The 16211-nt window shown below is 36.1% G+C and overlaps 1 protein-coding gene across 1 annotated transcript; it reads right to left on the reverse strand.

Annotated features, from left to right (window-relative positions):
• Positions 1 to 12794: 12794 nt before the first annotated feature.
• On the reverse strand, positions 12795 to 14308 carry LOC116267818 (protein G1-like4). The gene has a single exon (XM_031649752.2). The coding sequence runs from the start codon at positions 13876 to 13878 to the stop codon at positions 13099 to 13101; it is 780 nt and encodes a 259-aa protein (XP_031505612.1). The 5' UTR covers positions 13879 to 14308; the 3' UTR covers positions 12795 to 13098.
• Positions 14309 to 16211: the final 1903 nt, after the last annotated feature.

A 16211-nucleotide genomic window follows, 5' to 3' on the forward strand; every position in this document is an offset into this window, starting at 1 on the left:
TTGTAATGATCAACAATTGATGATAATCATGGTAGTCCATCGTCAAATAGATGTGTCAACTATTGGAGCATAATGCAATAATGGCTTTTCAATCGATTGGTGCTTGTAAGTTCATGGCATTCCACCTTGAAGGATAGAGCCTTTGGCAGCAAGAATGGGAGGGGACTGAAGCAGCAATTTGGGGAGAGGCAAACAAGAAATACTTTAGTGGTTATGGTGACATTAGTTATGGTTGTAGTGAATAATGACAGAAAAAGGCTATGGCAAATCGCAAGAAAATGAAATGATGGAAAGGAAGGTAAAGAAAGAGGGCATAAGTGGCCAAAGACTATCCATGGCTACATTTTTGTTCTCTATTTTGTGATTGTCTAGTTAATAACATTATTTTACCATTATATGTAGATTGATATATCTAGATGGAGGATTCATGACGCAAAGAAAGAGTAATGGAAGTAAAATGATTCATTGAGTTGACAAATGTAGAAGTGCTTTTAGGACAATTAAAATATGTGGTGAGTGGATTTGCCTAGAGAGAGCCACTAGTATATTATTTTTTTATTATCTATGAAAGATGCATAAACTTGAAATACTAGTGGCTCTATCCAAGGATATCCCCCTGCCACATGCTTTAATTGGCACAAATAATATTGTCCACTTAGGAACTCATTGAATTGCTTCTCCATTATTGCTCTTTCTCTCATGGATTAACCTTCCTTTTAAAATGTCACTTAACATGCAATGGCAAAATTTTTGTTCCAAGGGTTGTTGTGCATATCACATACCTTTGTAGAAGGTTTATTGATTGTCTTTATATGCCCATTTTTATGAAAATTTTGAGTAATTAATGAAATAGAGATGGTAATACATATTTCTTATTACACAAATCACTTTTCAAAAATAGTACTCGTTCATTTTTCCTATACGATTCAATTGTTTATACACATATCTAATGTTCTATTTGTTTGTTTTCAATTCATTGCTCAACAATGTATATGTGTTGACACTATAACTCTTTTTATACACACACTACAATATGATATATACATTTGCCCCTTCTGTCTGCATATTTAATCAATTTGTGCTTGCTCTTGTCCACATATAGTTCCTCACCTAACCATGCATTTGTCTATTTTTCACCTTATGTTCACATATTAGTTGTAAGTTTTCACATGCATCAATGGGTTGTTTCGTTAATGCATTGATAAAAGCATTTGTTGGATAATCAGCAGTATTCATTCTTTTCTCATCAACCAATTGTTTATATGCACTACCAATTGTGTTTATCTTTGTTTTCTCAAGTATATCTCAACACTTAAATTGAAATAAATATCAAATATTATCATGCTAGAGACTCAATAAAGTTACTTTTTAGTAGGTTCTAATATTTTATCACATGCATATGCATAATGAAATGTATTTTTTTTTTGTAAACTTTATATTCAAATGTTGGTCAATCATTTTCCTATGCATCCTCTTTGGTTTACGATGTACAATAACAAATGTTACCAAATATATATGCATGTATTGTTCATTAACAAATAGTGATCTTTTATTTCTTATGTTTTGCTTATTATTGATATGTAGTGGCAGATTTTGGTCGATAACTGATAGTAATTGGTTAATAGAAAATAGTAATAATTTGTTTGATCATGCATCACTCAATTGACTATATGAAAGTTCAATTTTTTACATGTTTTCTTTCTCACGTGCAATATACAAAACCATCCTTGCATGTCCTTTTGCATGAAGATATTGAGCAGTTAATGTAATGCACTTATGTCCTCCAAACTAGCGTAGTAATATATATTACCAATATCTACCAATGTTAATTTTTTGGACAAAAAGTAATTATGCATTGCTCATCACTCAAATGTTTTTTGGCAAACCATTTGCACAAATTGATATATTGCTTGTGTGTATTGCAAGTTGTGTAAGTAGTATTTTTGTGATATCGTTGTATTAATAGGTCACTAATAATATGACTTGGTAAAGTGGTTCAGTCTATAACAACAGTTGATGTTGCAAACATGTTCAATGCTACAACACAACAATTTTTTAATGGATTAATTTAAGAACACAATAATATTCAAAGGTTATTGGTACAATACAATAATGTCCAAAGGTCAATGGTACAATTACTTTATTATTTAAATAATTAATATTATAGATTGTGAATATATAAATATTTTACACACATTATTATTGTTTCTTCTTATTTAGACAAACATTTATCTCTTTTAGATCGTGATTCATCTTTTGTTTTCCAATCAATATCAGTAATATTATCTTTGTCATCCGACAATGTTTGTCCAATGTCTTTCCAAAGAGTCAAAATTATTGTGTGGATGAGACCCTAGGCTGGATAGGAAATCTAAATTACAACGTAGGGGGTATCTAAGCTATAGTACTATGACAAGTCTAAGTTGTAATTTAGGTGGGAGCCTAGGGGACAATGGTACACTGGCACTGACTCCTTACACAAATGACCACACTAAGATTACATTTAGTGTGAGGATGAACCTACTTACATTGACTTCTATGTTGTGGTGAGGAACCTCAATGCTATCGCTTTCAATAGGAGGATATGCCTACCAGTGATGACACTTCTGCACTACCACTTTTATTAGGATGATGAACATGTTGGTGATGTACTTGTTCTAAATACTAGACATATAACTCTTGTGATGACCCATTCCTATCATCTACCATCACCTCGACACATTTGTGCTCATAATTCATCAATTCCTTAGCAAATCAAACATGGCAATTATTTTTACTTTGGAACTCATGTTTCTTTATTATGTTATGTAGTTTTGGTGGCTTTAGAATTGATGGCCTAGTCTAACATGCAGGAGCACTCGATTACCATGCTCCATCTCGACCTCATTTATGCACAACAATCAGGCATCTTTTTACAACCTATTCGCAACATCAATGACCACTTTTCTATCTTCATGTTCCCCTCTCATTATATAGTCTCCACATAGCCTATACATTAACGATCATGACTCAATGTACATAAAATCAATTAAAAAATATATTGTGAGTTCAATCATTTTATATGAATTGCACACTAAATTGCATTCGCAATAAAATCATCCAATAACTAAATATATCATATGAAAACAAAATTGTACAAGAACTCACTAAATATTGTATGACAACAACAAAATTATGCAACTTGATTTTAATGATGCACAGAAAGAGTTGAATGGCCATGAAATATATAATGCATTGGAATACAAAATTGATAGTAGAGTTACCAAAGATGGCAGCCGGAAGTAATAAGTCCTCTAACGATTAGTTTTCACCCTCACTTTCATAACAAAATTATATAACAAGTTTTCATTATTTCACAATAGTATTATATAATAATAAAATTGGATAATATCAAGAGTTATGATATACAACAACTAAATCATACAACAGCTAAATACTACTATAAAAGAGTGACATCATACAACAACTATGGTCTTATGGTGTGTCAACAAATAAAGCAAAGAAAATTAACCATTAAATTATTTAGGTCATACAATATTGATCAAATTAGCTTTGCATGGACATATGTTATCTTCTTATATTATCTATAACTTTCATGTCATCATAATAATCAAAGTAATTCTTCTCAATTGTAGGTCTCACTAACAAATCTTTGAGAAATTGACTGGCTTTATGGGGACAGCCATTAGACATAGGGTATGTGTTTCCATATCCATAGATAAGAAAATGACATGTAGTATGCTATCATTTCACAATGATATATCTAAGTTTTAAAAAAGAAACTATTTAATCAGTAAGTATTTTACCTATATAATGCAAACATCCTCTAATAGATTGAGTTCCCATTTTGAAAGGTAAATTTGGCTAAATAGACGGACTAGCGTGGTAGCACCATATGCACAGTTGTTCACTTATTCAAGTCTTTGATGAATTGGATGTACCTATAACTTATTCGCACATTGGAATTCTTGTTAAAAATATGTAAAGTGTGAAAAAACAAAGAATAAAGCTTTTTACTTTCCAATCGGCTTCAACTGATGGACCTATACAAGAATGGTACAGCCATTATATTTGAGATGTTATATTTCTAGTATTATAGATTTTCTTTTAACTACTAGACAATTGCAAAATAATGGTGAATGTATCAATGACTTCTTAAATATCATCAATTTGATGAAAATGCTCTTGTCTATTGTTGAAAATACAAAAATGTCTCTATGCAATCGGTCATATTTTCTGATGGCATTTTTGAAGTACTTTATCAAATCTCCACCCTTGCATCATTCTTGGGCTTGGATTTGTCCGGATCTGGTCCAACATACATTTTGTCCTCTTCATAGTGAATTTGGATGCAAATTCTCATGTGATATTGCCTAAATCTACCAAAACATGCATCACTACATCAATTTAACATTGCTTTCAATGTTATTCAAACTAATGACCTTTGCATCAAAAATGAAATAAACATGGAATTTTAACATCCAAAGCATGAGGTAAACACATATTTAGCAATTAAAATATGTTGTTGTTCATGCATAATCAAACATTCTAAGTCTTAGGGACTTAAAATGTTTAAGCAAACATAAATAGGTCAAGGAGTGAACTTAATCAACCACATGCTAATAATCACAAGTAGTTGTGCCCAAAGGAAGGCTAAGTTGAAGTGCTCAATCCAGATATGAAGAGTAGATTGTTGATTGAATGAACTTATTTCTCTTATTTTTGCAGTGGGCATGTTGGCTAATAAAAATTTGAAATTTTGTCAGAATATAGAGGCAACTCACATTTTCTTAAGTTCAATCATTAACAAACAACAATTTACTGAAGTAGTTTAGACAAGTCTGCTTTCTAATTGATGAATGCAATGGTTAATTTCTAACTATTACAATGTTTAATGCTTACCTTTAAGATCGTTGTCCCACATATTCCCCACTTGTGAAAAATATGGTTATTATTTGCCCATACTAGAACATGAGTTAAGTGTCCCTTTCTATTGGAGATAAGGATCCTCCAGCCTGCCGTTATGATTCTCAAGAGAGCAAGCCGACAATTGAGGAAGAAGAGCATCATAAGTGCATAAAATGTCGATGAGATATTTTAGCAATATCTATATTAATTATGGTTGTAACAGAATCAATCAAAATCCAAAAAAGTGGATATGTGCATATCCTCTTCTAATGATAATAAAATAAACTCTCACTTGTGAGAACAGTTAAGAAGGTGAGAGGAGCAATGGATATGGCGAACTTTGTGTCGAACCACTATGCATATGGTGTTTCTTTTCTCTTCCCATTACTCTTGTTATTTTCTATTCTTTAGCATATTTGACGCTTTCATTTGGTGGTTTCAAGTGGGGTGGGCCCTTAGAAAGGGTGGGAGTCACAATCCATCTCTCTAGGGTATGGAAGTTGATGTGGACGGTGGAATTTCTATCTCAAGGTCTTAAGAAGCAAACCTCATAGGTAAAGAAGCAGACATCCAATGCTCATTAGTGAATCTAATATGAGAGTATTAAATTTTCCTTCTCTACATGAGTATCTATAGTTTTAAATGATGCAATATTAATGAAAGAATCATGAAATCCTCTCAAATTAGAAAAGGTGGATGGTGGAATCACGATTCTCATCATTTCAAAAGATTACAAGAGGATGTTGAAGCTGCTATAATGGATTACTATTGCATGCCTCTTATGGTTTCCTCAAGGTAGCTTTCAACCATTAGCATATGATTTATGAATAAGGAAAACTTTAGGAAGCAAGGCTAATATAAGGTTTTATCATAGTAGCAAATAATTTATTTTTCATCAAAGTAGACAATAAGGAGCAACTTCAGTGCATCTTGTTGAGGAGAGCTTGGTGCATCTCTAGGAAAAGCTTGTTGGCAATAGATGATAAGTAGGGATGCTTCCAAAAGTGGAAGCATTTGCATCTACACTACTGTAGATCGACCTCCCCAATCTAGCCCCTAAGTAGTAAAATGCATTTGTGTTCAAAGGCATCATGGTTAACATGAAATTCGAATTATTAGAGACTTGCAAAAAAGAACCTAGTGATATTTTAGGTGTGCCAAAATTTGTGTTGACCCCCACCTGAAACCTAACTTTTCAAAGAAATAGATGTTGTGGTGGGATTGGATAGGTGGTCTCTCAACCCCTTATCCATGATGGCCATAAAAGGTTCCCCCTAACCCCACCCCCCAAAGACATGAATGTTGCCTACCTACATGGACCCTCAAAGTCCCTATCTTTAACATGTTAGTGTTAGAGCTGGCTAGATGGGCCATATGAGATTTGTCTGGAGATGCATGGCAAGGAGGATGATCAACTATGCATAGAGGTGGTTATGATCATCTATGCATAGAGGTTACCTAGCAAAAACATAGGCCCTCCTAGGAAATTGATTTTCAATTTTACAAGTTGACTCAAAATGTTGGAAATTGGGTACCAAATGCCCGTACGGTGAAGCTTAAGAACACTTGAGAGAACGTGTCTAAATCTTTGCAGAAGGAAAGCACTGTTGGTAATGTCAAGAAAGGGAGTGAACAAGGATGACTCTAGACAAAGAAAAGGTCAATAGGAGGGTAACTAGGTACCCTTTAAGTAGAGGATGAGGAGCAAAGGCACTCATAGCAAGCATGCTCTAAAAAAGGTTGGAAATTCAAGCTACCTTGATCGGGTCTCAATTTCCTTGAGGGAGAAGAAAAAGCTTGATTAGTGAGCAAGGGCTCAAGTTGAAGCAAAAGCTACAAGAGAATCAAGGGGACAATGAAGCTTGCATAGTTTCCTCTCTAAGAAGTCATAAATGTCCATATTGTCATAAACTTCCTTTTGTTGAACATTGGAGGTCTAGCCAAGAAAGCGGCAGACGTGAGCTTTTCTTGGCAATCCAGAAAAGAAGGTTGAGTTGTTTCTTCATCTTTCACAATATGATACTGAATGAGAAAAGCCCTACATGGAGGGGATATTTCAGTGCTTCACCTTCTCTTCCAGCTCGTGTGTCAAATTAACGGCAGACCTAGAAAATTCCCTTGAGGAGGGCCAACTTATACTTGTCAAATGTTTTTTTTTTTTTCAAAATATTACAATGTAAAAATGAAATTTTTTTAAACTTACAAAGAGATTTTGTTTTGCCAAAGTTTGAAGGGGGGGGGGGGGGGGGGGAACCCTTGGTTCCACACTTGTTTCAAGTGGTGTTGTAAGAGTTATTAGTATTGAAATCGAACCCATACTAGTTGTCTATGATGCAATGAGCTTATGTCAAATAATCCTAAACTATAGAGGCTAAATTCTCAAGACGAGTCATCAAGTCTCAACCTTGTGATTGTGCTGCCAAAATTCTTCTACTATTGTTATGATAAGGCTTCATGCACTTGATTGACCTTCAATTGTATGTGTGTAGGAACTGGTATATCTCATACTAGCTATTTTGGCTACGGACGAAAACTAAACCCCTTAAATTTTTACGGGAAAATATTTTGAACAAAATGCAAATATCAGTGTATCCCACATTACATATGTCACTGATAAAATTTAGACCCTATAAATTTGTGCTAAAAAATATTTTGAACAAAATATTAACATCCTAATCATGCATATGAACAGCAAGTATGCTTTAGTTGAAGTTGCTTTTGAAAAATGTTGAACTTTTTTCCATCAAAATTTTGATGTTATGGTTGTTAATCTTTCGATTATTAACAAAATAAATTAAAGTAATGGTTTTGATCTGTCTACATGTTTTTCTATCGGATCCTTCTGAGGGTCATATTTATAACTATAACACACACAAAAAAAAGCTTGATAATCAATTTCGAGAGGTCTGGTTTTGGCTTATAAATTATGCCTACTGGGATAAATTTGTAGGAAAAATCAATGCTACTGGATGTTCGATAATTGTCAGCGATAATTGTCGGCCAAAATTTAAAAAGTTTGTTGCTAGATGTTTGATGAGGCTAGAATTGTGGAATTCTAGAATTAAAATCCTCATTATTTATGAAATGAGAATTATGATATCAAACAAACAATTTTGATTACAAAATTATAGTCTCATTCTTGAATCAAAATTCCAGAATTGTGTTTTTACCCAATGGGGTGGAATTATGATTTCAGAATTTTAAAAATTTTTTCATCTCTCTTTAGGGCACATGTTATGGTGGTTTCAATTCATTAATTTTAGAATTTTAATTCATGTTTTACCAAACCTGTCATTTTCAATTTTGAAATCAAAATTCCACACTATCAAACACAAATGACCAATTTGAGGTGGAATTTTGTTTTTAGAATCAAAATTCAAGGCCATCAAATTTCTCCTAAAAAGACAACAATCACCATAAACTATCGTTGCACTATAAACTATTTCTAATGCCAATGTAGTGACTATTTTTTAGCGACAAATTTTTGAAATGGTTACAAACATGAAAAGTCTCATGATCTAGTTTTGTATCCTTATTATTAATGTATATGTATGTGTTTTCCTTTCTCATTAAATGCACATTAAATTAAGAGAGATATAAACAATCTAATATATGCATAGAAATTACATCATAAACTCCTACAATCGTTAACTCTTTTGTCTAACACTTCTTCACTTTGTGCTTCTTAAATCATATTTAAAGAAAAAAAAAAGAAGGAAAGATAAATTAAAAAGTCAAGTTTATTATAATTGGTGGCCACGATATATATTACCCACATACCTGGAGACTAAGAGGTTTCATCCAATATTTTATGGTCTGTGGACTATCTTCTTTTGTTGACTATTTTCTGCACTTATTGTAAGAATAAATGCTGATTATCCAAAATTATACGTAAAAAACAATACATCTTATTCATAGATGTATATTTTTAAGCGCTCTAACATTAGTTATTTAGCTTTTTGGCTCGCAAAAATCTGATTTAGGTGTCAAATTTTCATTTTCAAAATTTATTTGTTATAGTTGCAAAGATTTAAATTTTCCTTGTATGGTACATTATATATATATATATATTGAAAAATAGGTGCTACCAGATTTAATTCATCCTAACCATTTCTTCTAATGAAAAGCACACCACAGAAATTAAGTAAAAAATATTGAAGTCAAGTTGTTTTTCAAAAGACTAAAATACGCCTAAGGAGGAGAGAGAGTTTGATAAAAAAAAAAAGGTAAGAAATAAGTTTCCTTAAAAAAGTACACTTGTTTGCATACTAAGTTTTGCTTAGAAATAAGTTTCCTCGAAAAGTAAACTTACCTTTTTTTTTTTTTTTTTGCTTAGAATCGATGGCATAAATGGTTCACATTCCTTAGTGCATGCGCCCCCGTGCATTTCCCTTGGGCTCATGCACTGACGGGCTATAGGAATGCTACGGCTATTTTGACGGTACCATTGCAAGCCCTTTGAGAGAGAGAAAGAGAGCGAGAGCCAAACACAAAACAGAAGAGATAGCAGGAGAGTTGAGAGCAATCCACACTAGAATCAACAGAAACAAAAAAAATTGAGGGGCGGGGGCATACAGAAACACAAAACATATCAATGAAATATTCATGAAATGAGGGCCACTTAACCCCAAAACTCATAGACAAATCATACAAACTAAATGCATTTTGGCCAAAGACGACAGGTGAACAGTGGCGTCTGTGTAGATGAAATAGTTTCTGCCTGAACCACATGTTCTGCCGAAAATAGTAAAAGCCAGGCTCTCCGAACGCAACGCCATTGCTTGCTTCTTTTTGTGTCCAGGCAAGGCAGGGCCTCCCATCGATCGAGTTTTCTCTCCTTGCAGCGTCATAAGGAGGCCGATTAATACCTGGACTGTTCCACCTCAGGGGCGACAACTGCTGCACGATATGACAGCTCCAAAATAAGTGGGCGCTATCCTTTTGTTAGCCGGATTTGGCCGTGGCCTGAGCAGCCGATTGCCTTGGCCAATGGAGCAAAGCGTGAGCGCCAGTTGTCCGCTGGGCGTGACCCAAAATGATTTTCTGTAATCTCCTTTTCTACTTCCATGTTGTCCCCATATTCCTCAGCCACGGGTCGAAGTCTCACTTCGACTTTCTCTTTCAAAAGTTTAGAACTGTGTTAGAACCAGACGAACTGTCATTATTCTTTTTAGTTTGAGAGTAGCACTTGCAACCCTTTAAAGGAAAGCAGGGCTTGTAGGAATTAAATTGATGATCAGGCTGCTTTACTAACTCGACCAGCTACTCCTAAACATTATTACTATAAAGTGAAACAATATGTATATCCCTTATAAATATGTATGTTGCTACAAAGGAAAACAATATGTATAATAACATACTGCAGCAAATTGTAAATTTAAAAGTGTCATTTGAGTGGTTGAAGTATTTTCAAGATAACAAATAAAATTCTGATCGAATCCATTCAAACAAAATAATGTTTAATAAATTGGCACTCGTAATATATCTATATACCTCAGTTCAAAAAAGAAAAATTCAAGTACGTGGAATTTTTTAAGATTCTGATTAACCATCTCAAAGCTGATCAGAGAGAGAGAGAGAGAGAGAGAGAGAGAGAGAGAAGAATCACTTTGTCTATTGATTTTATTCAAGTTAAAAACGCATTTTTTTGTTTTACTAAAATTTTTTAATATTAAAAATATAAATTGATTTTTAATGCTATATTTTTAACGGGCCTCAGAAAAAGCTTTCTTTCAAGTATGAAGGAATCCGGGGAGTAGAACCGTTGACGGCTCGAGGCCTTGTGACAGGCCTACATATGTATAGGACTTTGCTTATATCAACCTACATTAAGGTTTACAAGGTTTACCTGTCGCATACTCAAGTAAGAATGTACTCAAATTTCCAATTTCAACACTACAAACAATATTCTATGTCCAAGGGAAATCAAAGGATGATTTTTAACACTAGAAATTAAGGGAAATGTCAGAAGAAAATTTGACTTCAAAAATTAAAGAAGAATTTGATGTTGTAAAAGAAGTGGGGGAATGGCTATTGATAAAAAATAAAACAGATAAGCCATGTCATAAAAATATCATAATATTTCATTTGCATATTAACTTTCATAGTGATTCACATAAAGCACGTAGAGCGTAGAGTGAGAAAAAATCGTTAAAGGATAGTGTATTATGAAAATCTTAATAGGGGTGGTCTGTTTATATATTTGCATTGTTAAAATTTTTTAAAATTAATCAATTATATATATATATATATATATATATATATATATTTATATATATATATATATATATATATATAGAGAGAGAGAGAGAGAGAGAGAGAGAGAGAGAGAGAGAGAAAGCTTTTTAATCGTGAAGAAATAGCAGGGGGTTAATGGTCGCATACTTTCGAGAAAGGTGTTTTATATCTTCGTTCACGCACAATGAGGCTCAACTGTCAATAAAGATATTCCCATCACTTTAGGTTTGAGTGCCGGTTCTACCATGGTTAATACGTCATGCATTTAGGTCCCGTACATGAAGGCTTCTCATATATATATATATACTACCAAAATTATGATAAATTATTTTATTTAACAAACATGTACACCCCCAGAGGTTTTATTAATCAAATTCTGACTTGTTAGCAAGTTGGTTTATTTATCTTTTAATTTACTGCTAAAGGGAGAAACTTTGAATGAAAAAGAGAAGTAAAATCACACATTCAAATTAAACCCCAATAGTTCTCAAATATTTTTCTCTCCCTCTCTCTCTCTCTCGGGCGGAAAGACTACCAATGAGTTTCTCGATCACACAGTACTTGAAGCGCTATAAAGCATAGACATCAATTGTCTAGAAAGGGTCCTACGAATTCAGAAAAGGACTAAAATTGTTATTTTAAGAAAAAGATAAAAAGTACACATGAGCTATTGAGATTGTACACACAATATTATAAATTTTCTAAATCAGGCACCACAGTGGCATTTTGAAGTTCTCAAGGGCATAAAGACGAAACAAACAGGCGGTGCCTCGCGGGAGATTGGAGGAATGCTTACACTATCTTGTAAAAGGTAATGGCACTAAATTTTAAAGCCAGCCAGAATAATCAACAACATATTAAAAATTTGTTACCGTAAACAATGCTTACTAGCATCATTGCACTAAAAATAGATAATTTTCTTGTTTTGCAACACATTATCTAACGTTTTGTTGGCGAGCAAATTTTATGGTGTCTTGGAGATGGCATTACGTTCTTTCCACTTGTCTGGCTTACGTTACAACCGGGAGGAGAAATTTTGATTAAAGATACGATTACTCATCCTGCTTCACCAACAAATTTTGCAGACGCAGACAGAGATAGAGAGAGAGAGGTTCTACACAAATTCTCCATATACTCAAGAAAGTACTTCTGATTGTGAATAGATAACCAACCCAAGCAGACCCATGCCGTATCTGAATCTTTGAATTGCTTGGTATCATGCAGCCATCAGATTGCAACGAGAGTTCTCGACTGCCTTCGTTGTCCCCGCGCTTTATTGAAGAGGGAGAGAGAGAGAGAGAGAGGTGTAAATATAACGTCATGGCTGTTCAACATTCAGAAGACAATTCAGTAGATGCACGTTATCCCGACTCCACATCAAGTTGCTCGCAGAATCCACACATGGAGAGAGAGAGAGAGATTTATCATGCTGTTAAGAAACACGAACAAGACCCTCTCCATCTCTCTTTTGCCATGAGAGCTGCGTAAGAAACTCCTCGCAGATAACAAATAAGCCGTGATAGATTTCCTTTTATTATCAAACGTGCCATGATCAGGAGGTTGAGGACGCAATATGAAGCTACCGCAGACAACATATCAACAACCATGAATCGTCGAGGGAGAGAGAGAGAGAGAGATGGAGAGAGGAATTAGGAACAAGCAAGTCTCGAATATCGTCCACATATTTCTCAGAAGAGTACCATAGCTGCTATAATCCTAGCTAATACGTAGGGAAAAGAGTTCTATCGACCGCCATATACATCTTACTATCTTCCTAATTCCCAAACTCAGAGAAAGATAAAAGAAGAAGAAAAGGAAAGGAACTGATACAGCCTCGGATTAAGAGAGATCTGCCATGGATGGTACCTTGGATTTCAAGAACATCTTCCGGTCCACGTAACAGGATTGAACTAAAGATGCGGTGGTCCTCCAAAGCCGAGCCTAGCGAGCTGGCTAGTTCAGCACTGACAAGGGAATCATCGCCCCACCTGAACCAGACGCCCCCACCACCATCGTCGACGACCCGACGCCGAGGCTGCCGTCGCCAACACCGACGGGCGCGCCCACAAGGATCTGGTGATGGTGATGGAAGCCCTGGTGACTCTGCGGCACGCCCATTAATGGCGGAGCAGTAGATGTCGACGACGGGGAAGCCGACGAAGAAGAAGAGCACGAGGAGGAGGAGGACGACGTCGTCGACAGTTGGAGCGGCATTGCCTTGCTCGTCCCCCCCGCCGTCGGAGGCCTGCGCTTCTTCTTCTCGTAGGCGATTCCCCTCGCCTTCGCCTGGTGCTCGCGCACCTCGCGGAGGTAGAGCCGGACGGCCCGCGCGCCGAAGGGGTTGGCCTCAGGCTGGCCGCCGTTCTCCTCGAAGGCAGCGCGGAGGCGGCCGATAAGTGCGTCGAGGCTGCCCCAAGCCTGCCGGAGAGGACAGGGGCAGGGCGCTGGCGGCATGGGATGGCCGAAGAAGGGGCATATGGGGTTGTGGACTTTGGTCTTGCCGAACTGATCAAGGTACCTAAGGAACTCCAGGACGTGGGCGCCGCTACACCTGGACAGGGTCAGAGGTGGCCGGTGGTTCTTGAGGTACTGCCCGAAGGTATTCCAGTCTCTCCTTTTCTGTGATTCGTACCTGCTGGGCGCAGACGACGGATCCTTGGCCGCTCTGCCATTACTGGTGCTGCTGCTGCTGCTTCCTCCTCCTCCTCCTCCTTGTGCGATTTCCATAAGCATGTTGACGCTTGTTCAATTAAAATCTTGCTTCCTTATCGACCACAAAAAGGAAGAGAAAACTTACAGATATACAAAGTAAACTGACCACAGATCGACTTTTACTTGTTTTTCCAAGATGGGGATTCAGAGATTTGAAGTGGGTAGCGTGCACAAATGCAGTTTAGTCGACCAGAAAACGAAACAGGAAGGGAGAAAAGAGAAGCAAGACAAACTCGTGCTATCTGATCTTTAAAACTCTTACTTGAAATCCATGAGAGGGCATGCAATTTTAGAAAAGTTGGCTACACAGAGATGGGGATGTTTATTTAATTTGCAGGAAAATAGTTTTCAAAATCTGTAGAGAAGAAGAAGAAGAAGGGAAAAGGAAGGAGACGGTGATCAAGGGAGAGAGAAAGAGAGGGGGGGCAAGATAAAATAAGAATGACGGAGGAAGCGTGTTTATAAATACGAAAGGGAAGAAGAAGTGAGAAGGACGAGAAGGGGGAAAGACAAGGTAGTGGTGGGAGGGGGAAGGGACTAGACAGACAGGTGAGGGCCCACACTTGACATCTAGCGCGTGGGGGGTGATGAAAGTCTGACGATCAATTCATAAACGTCACTTCAACCTTCACCTGCTCTCTCTCTCTCTCCCCCTAAGAGACTGCAAACTTTTTCAAACCATCATAAGGGAGGCCATAAATTGTCTGATGCCATATTTCAATTTTGAAATAGTGCTGGGTTTTAATTCTCCCCCTATGATTGATTACCCATTTTCTCAGGAGCAACTTTTTTTTCCCCTCGCCGCCCCGCCCCGCCCCGCCCCGCCCCAAAGATGAAACAAACAAACAAACAGTAGTAAGGAGAATTTGGCAACGGCCTAAATTAGGTACACGTATGTGTCTCCTCCTACTTGCTGCGGCCCCAGACATTTGCATACTTGTGGGCTATCTCCGATAATATCAGCTGCAATTGGTCACTTTTTTTCTTTTTCTTCTATAGAAAGAAGCATGAACTTTATATTATATGTAGAGTTGGACAACGAGTAGAAGTTTGACTCAAATTTACATGAAAAATTTTAAGTCAGAGTGCTCGAAAGAAACTCCAGCTTTAAATTTATACTCGATATGATATGTTAAACAAGTTGAGTTTGAATTGTAATGACTCGGCTCAATTGTATAAAATCGGTTCGTTATAGTTGAATGTGTTAAATAAGTTGATGAGTTAAAGAGTTAACAAGAAAATGAGTTAAAATAAACAAAACAGGTTAATCAAGTCGAGATGAAGGTCGACATTGTATAATGAAGTTGAGCTCAAGCTTGTTTTATGGTAGTTGACTCGAGTTCGAACCAAGCTCTACCTTGAGTTTTTTTGAATCTGACTTGAAATCGAGTTGGCCCAATCGAGCTCAACTTGGTTTGTGTGCTGCACTCAATGGCCGTTCAAAGAAGTCCGATCGGATCAATTAGAGGATGAATTGAGTATCTCTTACAATGGTATATATTTCATGCCTACACGATCAACGACGGTGTGCAATAATCGGAGAGGAAGACTGGAGACCGGCTTTCAAAGAATTTGTAGCTTTTTATTTTTTGCCTTTTTCCTTTTACAAGGAAATGGTCCCTGCGTACTCTTAATTAACTGAATGTTTTTCTTTTCTTCTTTTAGTCCTCTCTTGAAGACCTCGTGCATTCATTGCGTCATTTGGTTTGTAACGGAATTCAGGCCATTAAGAGCTCTGCCTCATTTTTTTTTTTTTTTTAAAAATGGTTAAATTAAACAGGCTAACGAAACGAAACGAAATCAACTATTGGGATGACATTGCTGTTTTTTTTTTTTTTTTTTTTTTTTTTATTGAGTGAGACTCGTCAAGGTTGTTTGGCAGCTGGAACCCTTTTTAAGTGCTCTATAAATCTGTTCCAATGATTTATGTAATATTAGTTCTAGTGTTCTTAAAGCGATCCTAAAAATAGTGTTCCAACTGCCTAATAAACCCTTAGGGAGAGCCTTGAAGCTGCAAAATGTGTATTAGTTTATTTAATAGCTAGTTACAAGGCCATATGATAAGCATTGTATTAACCTCTCTTCAAAACAATGTAGGAGTCCTCATATATTGGTCAATGTGAAGCGAATTATTGGGCCATATTGACCGGTCTATATTTTGAATAAAATAATAAATGATTTTTTGTTTTTTGAAATTTTAAAATAATTTCAAATGACGGATACGGGCTGGGCTCTAAGGACATTGACTAAAATTGTATCTCGTTAGCTTTTGGTAATGGTAAGAAATCCGATAGTGACAACAATTTTGGATTTAGAGGACCATTGATCAGGTAGATTATATATATATATATATA

The sequence above is a fragment of the Nymphaea colorata genome, chromosome 14, assembly GCF_008831285.2.
Source record: "Nymphaea colorata isolate Beijing-Zhang1983 chromosome 14, ASM883128v2, whole genome shotgun sequence".
NCBI lineage: Eukaryota > Viridiplantae > Streptophyta > Magnoliopsida > Nymphaeales > Nymphaeaceae > Nymphaea > Nymphaea colorata.